General features: G+C 47.5%; 1 protein-coding gene across 1 annotated transcript in view; it reads right to left on the bottom strand.

Annotated features, from left to right (window-relative positions):
* Positions 1-1231: 1231 nt before the first annotated feature.
* The window catches only part of LOC143040093 (tetratricopeptide repeat protein 28), a 374508-nt gene continuing 357949 nt past the window's right edge, over positions 1232-17790 (bottom strand). Inside the window, exons 8-20 of the mRNA XM_076210776.1 lie at positions 17276-17508; positions 15885-16031; positions 15270-15491; positions 14668-14924; positions 13725-13980; positions 12116-12677; positions 9805-11075; positions 9095-9220; positions 8102-8185; positions 6997-7228; positions 6282-6476; positions 5915-6022; positions 1232-5044 (exon numbers count right to left, since the gene is read on the bottom strand). Of these exons, the coding sequence (XP_076066891.1) occupies positions 3021-5044; positions 5915-6022; positions 6282-6476; positions 6997-7228; positions 8102-8185; positions 9095-9220; positions 9805-11075; positions 12116-12677; positions 13725-13980; positions 14668-14924; positions 15270-15491; positions 15885-16031; positions 17276-17508 (5717 nt within the window). The 3' untranslated portion in view covers positions 1232-3020. The remainder of the gene's footprint in view (positions 5045-5914; positions 6023-6281; positions 6477-6996; positions 7229-8101; positions 8186-9094; positions 9221-9804; positions 11076-12115; positions 12678-13724; positions 13981-14667; positions 14925-15269; positions 15492-15884; positions 16032-17275; positions 17509-17790) is intronic.

Genomic DNA, 17790 nt, shown 5'->3' with positions numbered 1-17790 from the left:
AAACACTGTTTACAGAAATATATTGAATACTCAAGAACTAAACATATATGTGAAATTCGGATTAAAGTCGCGAATTCCCCCTATCAGGAGGCTAGGGCGGTGACCATTACAGAGTACTTTGTAGTGTGGAACTAAATGAACAGTGCCCTTGGTCCAACTCGCTGGAGGCAGTGTTCAAACTGACGTCACTCCGATCTACGCCACGGGTAACGACGCTCTAACCCCCTCGTACAAATATATTATGAGTTAGGTTCGGGTGTTCATAATAGTACATACATGCACCAAAGGCTTTTCCCCCCTTACAAGGGAGGTAACTAAAGAACAAAGGCATAAAATCCACTCCCACCCATTTCATCCCCACATACTCCACTCCCATCCAACCCCTCCCTCCCTCTTATCTTAGCTCCTCCTGGATAACGGGTCATCACTGCATCTCGCTCACTGTCCTGGGTCAGCAGTGTCGCAAAATATAGACAATCCACAGCAAGACCACTTCATTAAATCGGCGACCCCCCTCTCCGTCCCTTCATGCAGAAAAGAAGATGGGAAAAAATCCCTTCGGGCTGCGTATATTTATTTTTCACACATGCATCACAGCATCATCCATACAGAACTATTCTCCACTCATCCCTATATTCTGTCTTCTCCCTTCCTTCCTCAACAGACATTCCCCTCTTTCCCAATGCCCCTTTTACCCTATCCATCCATCTCATCCTTGATTGCCCCCTCATGTTCACTCCTTCCACACCTCTTTTACTAATCTTCATTTTTGTTCCAGTACTTACCAGGATATACTCAATATCCTCTACTTCATATTTTGCTTCTTAAAAATGAAAAAGACAATGTTACTATGTGTCCCAATATGTTGCATAGTTCATTTCTTTCTTGTGTTAATTTTTTACATAGTGATCATTGCCGGTATTTCCAGTGGGACATTACTTACCATGTTATATTGTTATCATTTTCACTGATTTGTGTACATGCTGTCAACTACTCCTTTATTTCACTCTGTTGATTCTATTGTAGTTCAGATTTAGTTGGCCAGGTTTTGAGTCACAGGTAGTTCCCATACTGAAGAAGTTAGCACTTAACTAAAGTAATGATACCTCGCAGACCAGAATTCTATTTTTTTTCAGACACCAAACTTACCCCATGTTCTTTATCTCTCCCTCTGCTTTCAACACCTTTGTCTTTCCAACTCCCCAAGGATAATGAATTATAAGCATAGGAAAGTCATTTCTATATCATACAGGTCGATATATTACAAAAAATATATATCACAATTTACAACCAGTGTACATAAGTCGGTCAGCACTTGTTGAGGCAAACAGAGGATAACAACAACAATCTTACTGAGAATTTTTTTTGACACATAGGATCTCACTGAATGATGTGTTTGACACAGAATCTCACAAAATGGGTCTAGTACATGAGATCTCACAGGGGAATGGGTTTGACACAAGATCTCACTGAAAATGGGTTTTGACACAGAATTGCATAATATCTGATATATAGAATCTTAAAGGAGAATAGGTTTGACACACAGGATCTCATGGAAAAATGAGTTTGACACGTAGGATCTCATGGATAATGCATTTGGCAAAACAGAATCTGAAAGGGAAATTGCTTGGACACATTAACTACTGTTAAGGGAGGGAGTCGTGCAAATCAGTGATCATCCCTGTGGGCATCGTTGGCACGAAGGAGGAACGCGCCCACGATGTGATGAATAATGAAATGATTCTTCTTCTTCTTCTTTTTATCTACAGGGCAGAAAAAAACCTTCTACCAACCAAAAGAGTCTGTCTCATCAGATGTTCCCATCAGGAACATCTGCATGTTTCATTATTTCATGTGGAGGAAGAGTATGGAGAATGAACATTATGTGTGAACTATTGCAGCTTTACAAAAATAGGTTTTCCTGAATTTTGCTCTTGTGTTTATTTCCATCAGAGCAAGAATCCCGTAATTTTTCACAATGATTTAACTTCACGGACATTGTATATTATGAAACCAATGGTGTGGTTAAGGACGCATTCTTCGTTTTACTTCTGCAGAATCATAAAAATACATTCTCTGCTAAATACATGTCTAAGAACCATATGGCGCATGTCCTCTGTATGGGATTCTGGAAACGGTTGAAACATGTAACCTTAGAATTGGCATGTGCTCAGCAACAAAGCAATATCCCTTCTCTCTCTCTCTCTGAGGCTTTGCATGATTTTAGTTAGGAATCTGATCCCCTGTGCCAACAAATCTCGACACATTTTATTCATGGGCGTTCGGTTAACTAAAATGGGTTTCAAAAGCAAACCCACTTTTTCTCCGCAAGGAAGTTTGCTTTGCTTTGTTCTTCAGCACATTTTAATCCAAGGCCAAGATGATGTGCAGAAGCCTCCATGGGCATAGCTACACGATCATCTATGCAGAGGACCCCTAGTCGTCGTCGCTCCTCATTCCACCTAAAGTCAATGTCTGAGGTTATACGTGGCTTATGGATGGCATGGATTTCCTTTGGCACCGTGGGATGATGACCTCATGCCCCGATAATACAGTCGTGGACTCCACTGTTGTAGCTCAGTTTCGTAGCTCGAACGAAGAGTGCGTGAGATTAGAATGTTCGTGCAAGAGCGCGGATAGACGCTTATGTGTATATGCATGTGTCTCCTTAAGACTACAAACGAGGTGCTCACAACTGCAGTAGCAGGAATATCCATTTTGGAATCATTAATCACCTGTAGCCCACCTGTGGATTGGCACTGTTCAGGTCAAGTGTTCCACTCGTGAGGTCAGGTCCAGGAGTGGCACTTGGAAGGTAATTGCTTGGATAGGTTATCACATGGGTTGTGTCGCTTGCATTCACATTAAATACACATTATGTACATCATGGATACAATGTCACTTTGCACGAATCCCCCCTCCCTCTCCCTCCCATCCCTGGTAGGCACTCTGATACTTGGCACTGCTTTCCTTGGCACAACACGACCCTATCACACACACAGTATGAGTTTAGCACATACTTAACACGAGGATGACTGCTGGCTGTGATGCGAAAACTGTTTATGGGTCTTGGTCTTAGTCCAGACGCTCGGATGTTTACTCGGCCGCTTACACGTCTTGCTCTTTACATCGTTCGATTCGTCCGACTGTTCGTTCTCGGAGGGCTCACTCGTGCCGAGCACTTGCTCCATGTATTCGGCGATCTCGGACGAACCTATACGAGCCCCGACACTGATCGATTCGTCGTGTTCGTAGGCGGGGTTGAAGGCGGCGTACGTGTGGAGTTCGGTCACTGTCTGCAGAAGCTGCTCATCGGGACGGGAACCAATGCTGGGCGGGTGAGTCCCTATGGCTTCGCTGTCACGCTCGGGACCTCCGCTCTTGAGTTCGTAGAAAGGTCTTGGAGGTTGTCCTCCCGTGGCGGAGGAACCGAGGTCGGCGGGCTTTGTGCTCCCCCTGGATGGGGAATACCCGGAATAATGCGAATCGGTCATGGACCGGCCGTCTCCTTCGTCCCTCCGGCTAAGCTCGGAAACGCTCGAGGAGGACGCCCCGTTGGGACTGTCGATGTTGACACCCACGTTGGTCACGTGTGGGTGGGCGGAGACCCAGGGTTTGGGACCCAGCCTCTTGGGTGGTATCGGGGGCGGTTTGGGCTTGAAGTCTGGCTTCGGGGGAAGAGCCAACTGGTTGTCGTCGGCGAGGGAGAGCTTGTCGAAGTTGCCATAGCTGTCTTCGGATGCCGATTTACTCTCCGTGTCCCCGTGGTCATTGGGCACGATGGGCTGTGCAGCTGAGATGAGTAATTTGGAGAGCGGAGGAGCCAAGCCGAGACCGAGGTTCCTCTCGTGGTACACGTCACTGATGGGCATCTCCCGGTTGAGCCGGGACATCTGGGTCGCAATGATGTGGTCCTGGATACTCTTGTGGCCCATGTGACCCATGTGGCCCATCTTGATGGACATCTCGTCCCCGGAGCGGTAATTGTAGACAGAGTCGTTCTCGTGGATCGTCGCCGTGTGGTTCGTGCGTGGTCTCAGGAGCCGCCCGATGGAAGAGTCCAGCTTCAGGTCAGGCATCTTCCGCTGGGGAGGTGGCCGACTCTCGGGAACTTCGGGCTTAGGCCCAGCGGCGCTGGAGGTGGAGGGCTGGGGTTCGCTTGTCTCTGGTCCCGACAGCTCGCGCTCGCTGCTACGGTCGCGACTTCGACCGCCACGGGCGCCTGCTAGGAGAGGCTTTCCGACCTCCGTCCGGACGCTCAGCCGGTCAAGAGTGTCCATGCTCGCGTTCTTGCTCAGTTTGAGGGTGGAAGCACTGCCCACGGTCGTGTACACGCTCCTGACGGTGCCCGTTCTTCGAGGGCCGAAGTCTGAGTCCGAACTCTGGGACTCAAACCCAGACGACGCTTGGGAGTTGCTTTTGTTGATGGAGACATGAGCCGGTCGGTGGAAACCGGCGCTGACGTCACTCACCCGGCTGTTTGGGGCTGTGTTTGCTTTGGAAGCCACCAAGGGCTTCGGGAGGGGCTGGCGGCGGACGGTGGCTTGGCCACTTTCCCAGTCCGTCATACTGCTGGTGCTGCTGGAACTGTCGGGTCTCTTGCCACCGCCGTCACTAGCCGGCGAGTTGGAGGTGAACATCGACCGGATCTTGTTCTGGTGGGCAAGAGTGAGCGACAGGCGCGGGGAGGGTTGCGGTGACCCGAGATCACTCGGTGGGCCTCCGTGGGGGGATCGGTAGGTCCTCGAGGAGTACTTGGATACAGGGTCCACCGGGGAAGGAGTAAAGGCCGCATCGCTTTCTCGCCCCTTCTGCTCCGTCGTCGACGCCCGCGCTCCGTCAGGCTCTCCGCGGTTCCTGACGTAGCTGGAGAAAGCGCCACGACCCAAGAGAAGAGGGGCAGTGCGCTGGGGAAAGAGTGGTTGGGAGGGGGGAGGGGGTGGAGGGGGAGCCGTCACGGAATCGTCCTCGTCGTCCGTTGTCGCCAGAGACTCGAGACTACTGCCGGAGTCGACGCTGAGGCTGTTGGGAGCTTCTTGGGTATCTGCGAGAGTAAAAAAGAGAGATCGAATGAGGAGACAAGGTCTCGAACAACAATAAACAATAGGTAGGGAAAACCAGCAGGAGACCAGTGAGTCCATGGTTAGGATGGCTGGAAAGAAAAGTAAAACAGAAAAAAGAAAAAGTACGTAAAGTTGTGGGACTAGCTTGTTCGATGTTTTGTTCGTGTGTATTGTCATTAAAAAAGCTTTAAATCTCGTACAACTCGATGAACGCCGGACAATCAGTCTTAGTAGCTGAAATAAACAATACTCTGTTCATTCTCAACAAACCACTACGACAGTGGCCCCCTTTCTATCTGCACTACTGACGCTTTGGGACAGCACTGATACGCCCATGACCAAGGTATTCTCGTTTCATTCATAATTTTCTTCTGTCTTCTCTCCTCACTTTTCTCCGGAAGACAGGGCTTTTCTTTGCAAAGACTGATCATCCCATAAAATGCACATCTAAGATGACACATCGATATTCTTATAACTTTGAAAAATCACGACCCCCGCTGTACCCACGCCCTACTAGTTGATACAGATCTCTCATCTAATACCATAATCCCTAAAAAATTCTCGGTAACAGCGCAATATTGCCCATAAGGAAGGAAATAGTGGCAAACTGGTGACCATAAAATGCATACATACCATGGCTTTTTCCCCCTTACAAGGGAGGTAGCCAAAAAGAAAAAGGCATAAAACTATTCCCACCCATTCCATCCCTAAATACACTCCACCCCCTCCGCCCTCCCTCTTACCATAAATTGCAAAATGTGAATAAACTTAAGTCTGAATCTAAAGCTAAAGAGGGCGGCAAGAGTATTTTGAAAGGGGAAACTTGGTAACTAAGGAGCTGCAGAACTCACCAAAGAGTGCCAGGAGGGCCTGGTGAGCAAACTGAATGTTCCTCTTGTTGGCTGACTTGCCCGTGCGTAGCGTCACCTCGTTCCGGCCAACCTCCATCAGGTCCAGACCTGCGGGCGAAAAGAAATGAGGTAGAGCGTTATTTCGGGTCCGTCTCCTTTTGTCCTGTCAAAGAAGTGACAGCACGCCAGCTACATAGGTAGGTTAGAGATAAATTATTGCGGACTTTCAGGGTGAGGGTAGAGGAAACCAGACTGCCTTTTTACTGCATGAGGCTAGAAGTAAAGAGAGCCACATACTTATCAAGCAAAGCTCTAGGTAAACACTGCATATCCAGTGGCTAGAACTAATAGAAAGCTGCACACTTACCGAGCGAGGCTAGAAGTTCGTGGCAACCGTCGACTCTCCACAGCTTGACGGTGACGGAGACTTCGATGGACTCTGCCTCGAGGTCTTTCGAGGACAGCTGCATGACGACGGCCCTCATGACGTCGATGACGTTCTCTGTGTATTCTGGGGAGTCCAGGAGCTTGGAGACGGCGTGGAGTGAGGTTTGGGAGAGGCCTGTAAGAAGGATGACGACAGAAACATTAGCCTACTGCCCAGTCAAGTTATCAAGAAGAATCTAATGTATGAGACATCTTGGTCTAACACATAGTGAGTTAAACTCCTTAAGTTCTCCTAAATACACATCTTAGCATATCAAAGAACACATCATGAGTGACATCACTAAGGAGACTTCCTGACCTATCAAAGAACAGATCGTTAGACGCCTTCGAGTCCTAAAGACACTTCTTATTATATCAAAGAATTGTCACCCAAGAACGCCCACATGAAGATTCGCCATTCCATGAGATCCCACCTGAAGAATTGCCACCCCAGTACGCCGAAAATCAACAGTAGAATAAATATTAGCTTAAGTTAGGTTGAATGAGGGTTATGGTTATTGCCATTAATTTATACAACTGAAGAATCGCAAACCCAGGATGGCCCACATGAAGAATTGTCACCCTAGGATAGCCCACATGAGGAATTGTCACTCTGTCGAAGTCTGGGGTGATCCGATATTCTTTAGACGACTCACCAAGCAGGGCTTGGAGGCTAGCCGAGCACTGTGTTAGCCTCTCTCCAGGGTCACTCTGCGGGAAGAAGACACTGCTGGGGATGCCGTTGGCCGCCGGTTCGAACCTGAAGCCAACACTCATAAGGAGGTCCTTCCAACCCATAACGTTGCCCACTTTGTTCTCGATGGACTTCTGTGTCGTGTACATTGCGTTGCGGTGACCGCGGTGGATACGTTGGAGGGATTTCTCCACCTGGTGGGGGTAGATGTTGTTGTATACAGTACCCAGTATGGGTGTGACGGGAAGTTCAGTTCACCAACTGAATGTGGGATGGGGTTTCCGCCGGCTGAATAGAATCATATGGAGGCAGTGTTCAGAGGATTATAGACTGAGGAGCAAGAGATCATTTGATGAGGTTGAAGAGATACGATAAGTGATACTTCAAAGGATGAATGAAGTGACACAAGAGAAAGCATTACTTGAAGCCTCAGCAGTGTATCTCTCTCTCTCTCTCTCTCTCTCTCTCTCACACACACATACCAACACTATAAAAGAGTTTAAGGGAAGGTATGACAAATAGAGAAAGATAGATGGGACCCCATGAACATTGCTTAAATCCTGTATGCTACAACTAGGTAATTACACACACATGCACAAGTTAATGGGCAATATGATACTGAGTTCTACTTGACTGTAGCCAGACGAACTTAGTCGTAGGGATGTTCTTTGCCTAGCAGAAGATTAAGCTAATTTGATAACAGAAAATATAGTGTCTGACTTTTCCATGACAAAAGATTCTAATAAATATAAACCTAAAAATCCTACTGTATAAGTAATATTTAAATGGGTATATATATATATATATATATATACATATATATATATATATATATACACATATATACATTATATATCTATGTATATATCATCGTTGGTGCAATAGTCTTAATAGAGTACACACATTCACATGAAAAATAGCATTCAGAAATGACGAGCAACAATTGTAATCCACTGGAACCCGAGAATCTGAAACTATTTGTTCATTGACGAAGAAAACCTCCATCAAAGGAAACAACTACAAACAAGAGGCCGGAACTGACTCTTCTGGAACCTCAAGATACTAACCAGATGCAGCGTCACCCGAAGGGCGTCCCGACACTTCTCAGGAGTCCTCAGGAGCTCGCAGAGGGCCTGGCCCATAAGGGCCACCTGGGGAGGAGAACAGGAGAATTCAATTGCTAGGATGACACTTGCTGAGAATGTGAGACAAGAAAGGTAACAGTTGTTGTTGTTGTTGTTGTTGTTTGGAACTGTAGTTTACAACAATTCTGTCCTTGTGGAGACAAGAAAGGTAATAGTTGTTGTTGTTGTTTGGAACTGTTGTTTACAATAATTCTGTTCTTGTGGAGACAAGAAAGGTAACAATTGTTGTTGTTGTTTGGACCTGTAGTTTACAGTAATTCTGTTCTTGTGGAGACAAGAAAGGTAACAATTGTTGTTGTTGTTTGGACCTGTAGTTTACAGTAATTCTGTCCTTGTGGAGACAAGAAAGTTAATCATTTAATTCAAACATTCCCGTGGCTCAATTAATGAGTTTTATTCTGGCTAGTGCCTTATGTCGGGGGGTGGAGTTAGATATGAGTAAAAAAACAGATTACTGCAAATCAAATTCTTCTGAAATGCATAACTCATATGAGAGTGGGAATGGAATATAAATAATACAAATCATATACGCAATCTGGATCGATGTGTTGCATAAACGACTGGCATCAAATGTATTTTAAACCGATTATGTATTAATTTACAAACAGAAAACAATACAGACTGAATTCTTGTGTAATAGAAGGTTTGTGTTAAAATTGAAATGCTATATAAAACTTAAAATCATGCAGGCTACACACATTTGAGACCGATGTGGTTTGAATAAAATAAACACATCTGAAACTGATTCGAACATTACATAAGTGATCTGAATCATATACACGCATAAGAAACGAATTCCAATGTTACATCAGCGACTCAAATTAGTTTCTGTAACCAATTCCGATGTTGCATAAACGATTCAAGCACAAAGAGGATTCCACCCGTCACAACAACAATGTCTCTCTTGAAACTGACCTTATTGGACAATTTGATGTCAGATCCGACGAGAAGGAACCCAGCCCAGTTGGCCGGGTGGGCGAAATGCTTCGTCGTCTGCACTGTCTGCTGTGCCTCCGACAGGGCCCGGCTCACGCGCGCCCCCTGCACGGGAGAGATTAAGAGGAATTAGTCACTGTTTAAGGGTGGCAGGCCCCAAAGTGTGGGGGTCACAGAAGGATTTTAGAATGTATTGGTACCTACATAAAAAGACACTCAACCTCAAATCTGACTGAAAGCAAACAATGTAATCTCTTCTATTGACACAAAGCTCCATTCACTGTGATGATTGTAAACATTAAAACAAATGGAAAGAACTAGAACAAAATGTTCATAATTATTTGTGATCGAGGGAGCTTCAAGGGAAACTAAAGAGGGATCACGAGGATGCTAATGTTTCCTCAATTTATTTATTTATCTATTTATTGATTGGTTTATTTATTTTAGAAACGCCGGGTTTCGGGGAGAATGGTATGGAGGGTTGGGTAGGGGGTTGGGGGTATGGCACTGGGAGTAGAAGGGAGGGACATGTCACAGAAGAAGGGAGGTGGAGATGATCGTCCATTTCATTTAACTATAAATACTTTTATCCCTTTATTTGTTCAATATTCTATGTATTCATTTATTCACTATCTATCTACCCACTTTATGTTTCAGGTCGAGCTACGGGTTTTCACTCCAGGACTTACCTGCAGGAGGGACGAGTAGAAAGTTCGGAAAAGGATCTTGACGGCCGTATCCGGCACCGGCCAGAGGGACACGAGGACGCACTGGGCGCCCGCCGCCAAGAGGGCCCGGGTAAGACCGACGACCCCGTCGCTATTGGCTCGCCCGTGGTGGTCCCTCGTGTGGCAGGAAGACACCACGACCAGCTTCGCCCGGAGTTTGAGGTTCAGGATATCGGCTGCCGTCAGGAGGAACTCCGAAAGCGCCGGGAGGTCGATCGTCGAAGCGATCTCAGACCCTTCGTCGTCGAGGTGCTCGTGGATGGCTTCGGGTTGGGAGGAGTGGGAGAGTCTCTTCGATGCCCTCGACTCCACGAACTCGCCGGGGGAGAGGATCACCGCCGAGAGCTTCCAGGAGACGTGCGTGGCCAGGTGGATGCACTCGACCTGAGGTATGAGCCTGAGTATGGCCTCCTTTGTCGCGCAGGCTCCCGTCAGCGCCTTCGTCTGGAGCATCTCTGCCACGATGTTGGCTTCCTGCTCGGCGTAAGGGATGTCGCCCCAGCCCCACTGGTCGGTCACGGCGCTCGGGAGCTTGGGGTTCCCGAGGACCAGCGCCGTCGTCTGCTCACCACTCGGCTTGTTCTTCGTCCGTTGGTTGACCTTGAGGGCGCTGATCGAGGGTACCACGAGGAGGGAGTACCTCTCGCAGAGATAATCTGTGCAGGTGACGCCCTTGAGGACGGGGAAAGGCACGAGGTAAAGGTCGCCCTCCAGTACGAGCATGAGCTCCCTCGAGACGTTGGCGTCAGGAAGGTGGTCCTCAATGGGCGCGATGAGGAGTTCGTAGAGAGATCGGAGACAGGAAGGTCCTTGCCACGTCACCCTACGAGAACGCGTGGAACCGGGCCTGGAGGCCGTCCCGGAAGCTATGGAGCCGCTTACCGAACCCAGAGAGAACAAGGAGGACAGCGAGTAGTTCGAGGAGTTGAAGAGGTGGTTCCGGTTGACCATCCGGAGGAACCCAGTCCGATCGGCCTCGTGGTTGAGTTTGTCGCCCAGTTCTTCCAGATGGGCGTTCCACATGTCCCCTGCCTCGCTCTCCGTCTCGCTGGCCACGCCTCCGCGGGTCACCCCGGTGCCGCACTCGACCCCAAGGGCGTCGCGGACGGATTGGATGTAGTGCTCCAGAAGAGACCCCGAAGTCCCGACCGAGTCTTCGCAGTCACCTTCGCGCTCGGCCTCCACTTCGCCCTCCACTTCGCTCACGCTCACCTCGTGGAACTTGACGATTCCTGAAGAAAAGAAGACGGGAATGAAGGTCATCATCTACGGGTGTATACACACACACACACACACACACACACACACACACACACACACACACACACACACACACACACACACAATGTATATATTGAGACATTTTGAGGAAATAAGAAGAACAGGGACCTTAGTTTAAAATTATTCTTGACTAAGACTCATGTTTTACACCCATACACTCACTCACACACACACACACACACACACACACACACACACACACACACACACACACACACACACACACACACACACACACACACATATATATATATATATATATATATATATATATATATATATATATATATATATATATATATATACATGTATGTACGCACGTATTTATGTGTGTTTGTGCATGTCTTCAAGAGAACTCCAAACATAAGTACAATGTTCATTCATATCAGGGTCAAAGAAATATATCTATTTTGTCACTGATAGCTAGCACCTCTATCTATACGGACAATATCGATTCGAAGAGGAGTCACAGAACTGTTAAACAAAAGATATAAGGAGGGTGACAGAAAAGAGGAATGGTGAAAGGTAAAGATGATCAGCATTCTTAGAGCGAAAATTAGTATCCAATCATGAAACGAATGTGTGACTCTAGTCCGTAAGGGTGTCCCTAGAGCGAAAAAAGCAGTGAATCTTTGCACTGAAAGCAACGGTGCCATTTAGCACCTTCATGTATGAATAGACCAAGTGTGGAGCCGTGAGGACGATCCACTAGACCACCAGTCCGAGAGTCCACTGGTCCACTGCTACTCGCTCACTAATCCACTGATCCACCTGTCCATTGGTCCACCTGTCCACCAGCCCACCAGCCCACCAGTGGACTGGTCCATTGGTCCACCTGTCCACCATCTCACCGGACCACCAGTGGACTGGTCCATTGGTCCACCTGTCCACCATCTCACCGGACCACCAGTGGACTGGTCCATTGGTCCACCTGTCCACCATCTCACCGGACCACCAGTGGACCGGTCCACCTGTCCACCAGTCCACTCACCTTTGTTTGGAACGATGAGCCAGCTGTACAGGTACCCGGCCGCAATGCTGTAATAGAGGACGGTCGCTTTCTGCCGGTTGATGATCTCTACGATCTGATCCACCGACGAGGGCGTCGAGTCTTCAATCCTCGTCGCTCTGGTGGAGGACGTGGCACCCTGCCTCTCGAGGAGGAGGTCGACGAAGGCGCGGGTCCTGCCTCTCTCTGCCACTAGGAGGGCCTCCTCGTGTCGGCCTAGGCCCACGAGGACGCGTTGGAGAGCCTGGTAGGAGGCAGTCTGGAGATCGAACAGAGAGAGTCTGTAGTCTTGAGAGCCTCTGGCTTCCCTCCGGATGGTGTCCAGAAGGTGCGCAGCGCGATCCAACTGCGTCTGGGCCGCTTCGAGGTCGCCGTGGCTCCAGAGGGCCATGCCGAGCCGGTGACGGATCTTGGCCTCGTCCTCGCGCCGGCAGAGCTGCTCTGCGATCTGGAGACCCTGCTGGAGGTACGCCACCGCCTGCGTGGTGTTCCCCAGGGCGTGGTGCACGCGACCCAGCGAGGAGTACGCAAGCGTCTTGGCCACCTGAAGAACAAAGGGAGTCAGACGTTTGTGAAGATAATAAACGAGGCAGAACCTCAGGTATTAGGATATGATAACTAAATATAAAGACAAGTGGACACACGAATATCAGTTCAACTAATTAAAACTAAATACACAGTTTAGCAAACATAAAACAAGAACGAAGTTAAAGTAAAAAGTTCAAATTTTTCTCGGTTATAACTATTTTCATTAGCCGAACCTTCGTTTACAAAACTATTACTATTCGTCAGATTTTATGTACCAAAACTATCTATGCTAACAGACTCTACATCTCCAAACGCTTTTGCTCCCAAAACTAGTCAATACTTCGCGATTTTGGCCCCAGAACTAGACCTTGGCATCCCGCTATTCAGCCAGAAAATTTGTTCCACACCCCAAGCCTTTGGCCCAAAGCTAATTGACCTTGAAGTTGGCACTGACCTGATCTCACAAAATCCTAAAACCCCAGTTTAGAATCCCTGGGCGAACCGCAAAGATGGGAGTTAGTAGTAAGGCTTCCTGAGTAACAAGTACGTGTGTTTCACCCTGCCAGGTTCACCCGATGCCTCGTTCAAACAACGCACATGCATAACCAAACCCAGGCCAACCCCTTCCTTCCACAAGCAAACTACTTTTACACGAAAGCCTTAGTGTATCTTCCCAGGCATGTGACAAAAGAAGAAAGCACACTCTCAGGCCTCCTAGGACGTCCTCCTCCAAGGTTGACCCACCGAGGAGGGGCTGTCCACAGTAGCGTGGCAAGCTGCAGATAACTAAACTCAGTTCATCTGAACTTGGCGAACATCTCTAATGCTGGCGGACTCTCTAATGCTGCTCAACAATTCATTTGTCGTTCTCCAATCTCATTGAATGACACACTTTCACTAAATCTAGTTTCTTTTTCTACGTTAATGTAAGCATTCAGACAATATTGCTTAATCTGACGACAGAGGAAACTTGTGGGCCTTCAACAAACATTGGCAAGGTTAAGATGAGAAGACTATTAACCCCGAAACGGGGCCACATGTTCTTAGTTCCTGATCTCCTCACCTTGTCGTTCATCTGAGCAGCGATGCTGAGGTGCTGCTCGCCGTGAGTCACAGCCTGCTCGAAGTTGCCCAGAGACTCGAAGGCGACGCTGATGTTGCCGTGGGCCCGCCCCTGGGCTGCCGGGTTGCCCAGCTCCTCGGCGATGCGAAGGTCGAGTTGGTGGTACCGAAGGGCGGTCGAGTACTCGCACATTTGCTGGTAGACTGTGCCCAAACCACACGCGGCTTCTGCCTCACCCAACTTGTCTCCCAGCTCTCTGGAGAACGTAAAGCAGTATGTTAAATGACATGAGGGTTGTAATGGATTGATACGAGAGCATGATGACATTATTACTTTTGTATAGAAAATTATAGATATTTAGATTAATAGACAGATAAACAGGTACACAAATATATGTACCAATGGTCTTCTTAATAAGGGACTGCCTGAGTTAAAGTACACACCTACAATTAAAATCCTTTCATTTATCCCTCCCATCTCACGGCTAAAATTAATTAACCATTCTTTAAACCATCATGCAGCTTGTCTAAACCTTCATGAATACCCAGTTGACTTGAGCGAGCATCGCCTATCCCACACAAGTATTTGTCATCAGCAAAAGCAAATATGTCAGTACGTGATTCTTGTCACATCCACTACGAGTAGAAGTGGTCCTATAACAAGACCCTGAGGAACTCCATCAGATTTAGTACAAATCTTTGACTTCTGAGTTACGCTCAAATGTTAGCTATTCCTCTTTCAATTCCCTCATCCCTGATTTTCTTTCCGATCACCGTATAGCTGCTGTTATAGCCAGTCACTGCTCTTCATGTAAGTCCTGAGTTGTGCTATAGGGTTACTTTTTAATCTCCTATGGAGAATAACAGATCTTTGGTTGAGGTAAGGCCGAAAAAGGGCGAGATATTTGCCCCCACTAAAAAGGATGATGAAACGTAAAGAATACCTGGCAATGTTGAGCTGGTGTTCCATACAGGAGATGGCCTGCTCAAAGTTGCCCAACAAGGAGTGGATGTGGCCGAGCTCGCCGTAGGCAGAGCCTCTGGCGGCGGGTGTGTTGACTTCGTGGGACACAACGAGGCGCTTCTCGTAGCACACCAGAGCTTGCTGCAGGTTCCCCACGCAACGATGAGAGCTTCCCAGGCCCCTGTACGCTCGCTCTTGGTCTCTCGGGCTCTTAGTCTTAAGAGCGATGGCGAGATACTGCAAGGGAACGGAAGAGAGTTGGGTTACTTAGGTGGCTGGAAACTGGTGGTGGCATTGCGATCAGGACAGCAACAAAGCGTCTCGTAGCTTGTAAACAAAGTCTGACGTCATGTCGTCTCGTAAGTAGCGGACTTAAGGCGACCCGTGTCCACTAGATATCTATTGACAGTGATGAAGTAATTTTATCAATACCAAACATTATAGGGAGACATTTAAAGGTTTGTTTTTAATACTAAAAGCACGGGAGGGGTTATGGCTGCCAATATAAGAAACATTGACAATATCATTGATCGTTATTGTCAGTAGAGATAATCATATTCACAACTTTGACCTTAACCTTACCTGTTCGTGACATTTGATGGCTTCCTCGAAGTCTCCGAGAGCATCGTAGCAGTCCCCGAGGTTCCCGAAGGCCCTTCCTTTGTCCATGATGGCCGTCGTGGTTGAGAGCTGTTCCAGCGTCGCCAGTTGCTGTTCCAGGTAGCCGATGGCATCCTCGAAGTGGCCCATGTTTAGTCTTGCGATGCCGAGGTTCCCAAAAGCTTGAGCCTCCATCGCTGCGTCCTGGGAGATGAAAAAGGACTTTTACACGAGTGAAGACAGCCTTCCTGAACCGACTAAAAATCCATCTTCACCCACAGCCTCGTCTCTAACCACCCTCATCCCCATTTCTGTCTCCATCCCTATTTCTGTTTTTCATTTCCGTTCCCATCCAGATCCCCGACCTTCCAACCCCTATCGATCTCAGGGAAGTCTTCCCTCCGTAACAACCTTTTTTTTGGGCTGCACACAGCTCATCCAGGTACCTCATCCAGGTACCTCATCCAGGTACCTCATCCAGGCACCTCATCCAGGTACCTCACCCAGGCACCTCATCCAGGTACCCCATCCAGGCTCATCCAGGTACCTCACCCAGGCACCTCATCCAGGCACCTCATCCAGGCACCTCATCCTCACCTTGAGGTCCTTGGCGCGTTCCAGCTGCTCTTCGTAGCACTTCATGGCGTTGGTGTAGTTGGCGAGGGACATGTGCACGGCGCCCAGGTGCCCGTGGGCCTTGCACTCGCCCTTGATGTCGCCCATCTCCTGCCGGATGGTCAGCTCCTGAAGGAGGACGTCGGGGAGAGAGGAGAGAAGTGTTACTTGGTGATGTGCGAATGGGTCTGGATGCGTAAGTAGGTAAACAGGTAAGCTGTTGTTAGGTGGTTCAGTAGGTACACAGCCAGGCAGGTAAGTAGGTGGATAGGTTGGTAGGAGGTTTTAATGTGGCTTGGTAGGTAGGTTGGGAAGGGAGGAGAGGTAATTAAGCAAGGGGACAGGGAGGTAGGTAGGGAGATAAGGAGTAGGTTGGCAGGTAGGTAGTCATATTGGTAGGCTGGTGAGTCAGTAGGCTAGTAGAGGGGTAGGTTGGATGGTAGGTAGGAAGGTAGTTTAGTGGATAGGTAGGTGGGTGAGAGGGTGGGTAGTTAGGTGGGTAGATATTTAAGTAATTAAATAGGAAGATTGGTTGATATGTGGTTAGGCTGATAGGTAGGCTGATGGGATGGGAGTTAGATAGACTGGGAGATACAGTAGGATAGTGGTAATTGAGACATGAACAAAAGCGTCTAATGCATAAAACATGTAATCGTAAACATTCATATTCGTTGTCGCTTGCATGGTTGCACAAAACGTGCAAGATGCCCATCCATAACCAGCCCACCAATAACAAGCACTCGCAAAAAAAAAAAAATAATAATAAATAGAAAAAAAAAAAGTTAAAAATAAATAAATAAATAAATAAACAAATAAAATCTTATCAGGCAATTCCTGAAATTATATCGATCTCAAAGTGGGACGGACCCCTTATGACCTCATGCACTGGCTGTGAAACATTTACCAGACCCCGACGTAAACAGTATACGGACAACATATTTCGAAAACATAGGAATTCTTTGACCGACTGTACAGTCACTTGAACTTTGCGTCAGGGGTGTAGTGCCGAAGCTGTCGGGGGGTAGTATTAAGCCATAAATGCTAGGGAAGTGCTTAATCTATTTTAATTTTATTTGATTTGATTTAATACTTTATTTAATTTTACTTTGTTTTATTTCATTATCTAATTTTATCTTATTTTATAATTATATTTTGCTTTGTTTTATTTTATCATTTTATTTTATTTCATTTTATCATTTCATTCTATTATTTTATTTTGCTTTGTTTTATTTCATTATTTTATTTTATTTTATCTTATTTTTTCAGACCACTTAGAGAGGTGCCGACGATCTCCACAACCACCGAACTTCTGTTTTGCGTGCACTGAAGACACGGATACGACAAAGACCCTTGCGAGTCACCAGACTTCGTACCTGCGTGTGGTAGCCCAGGGCCTTGTCGAAGCACCTGAGGAGGCGATGAGCGAAGCCGAGGGCGCCGTAGGCTGAGGCCTCGAGGACTTTGTCCCGCGACTGTTTGGCCAGGAGGAGCTGCTTCTGGTAGACCTTGACGGCTTCGTCGTAGTTCCTCATCTTCATGAGAACGTCACCGATGTTACCCAGAGCTCGGAACTTCCCTTGGAGATGTTTCATCATGTGAGCCAGAGCTGGGGGGAAAAGAAGGTCAAGTTAGGTTTAAGGGAAACCGAATTAGGTTAATCTAGGCTGTCACACTGGACTCTGAAAGAATTCTGAGGAAGGCCATGGGCTATGAACATCCTTTACTTCGGTGAATAACCTTATGGGAGATTCCAGACCGTTTGTGTGTTTTCCAGAGGTATGGATCCTCTTGACCCAGAACATCGTGCCAAATATGCCTCGACGGACATCCAGAAGGCTTCTGTGTATGGGTACAGTGTTTGCATGGTAGGGTGTTTGACTGCCTTGCA

Source organism: Oratosquilla oratoria, chromosome 27 (genome assembly GCF_046742065.1).
Source record: "Oratosquilla oratoria isolate Oo_2021 chromosome 27, ASM4674206v1, whole genome shotgun sequence".
Lineage (NCBI taxonomy): Eukaryota > Metazoa > Arthropoda > Malacostraca > Stomatopoda > Squillidae > Oratosquilla > Oratosquilla oratoria.
The sequence above is the reverse complement of the archived record's forward strand: the minus strand, read 5'-3'. Positions and strand labels throughout refer to the sequence as shown.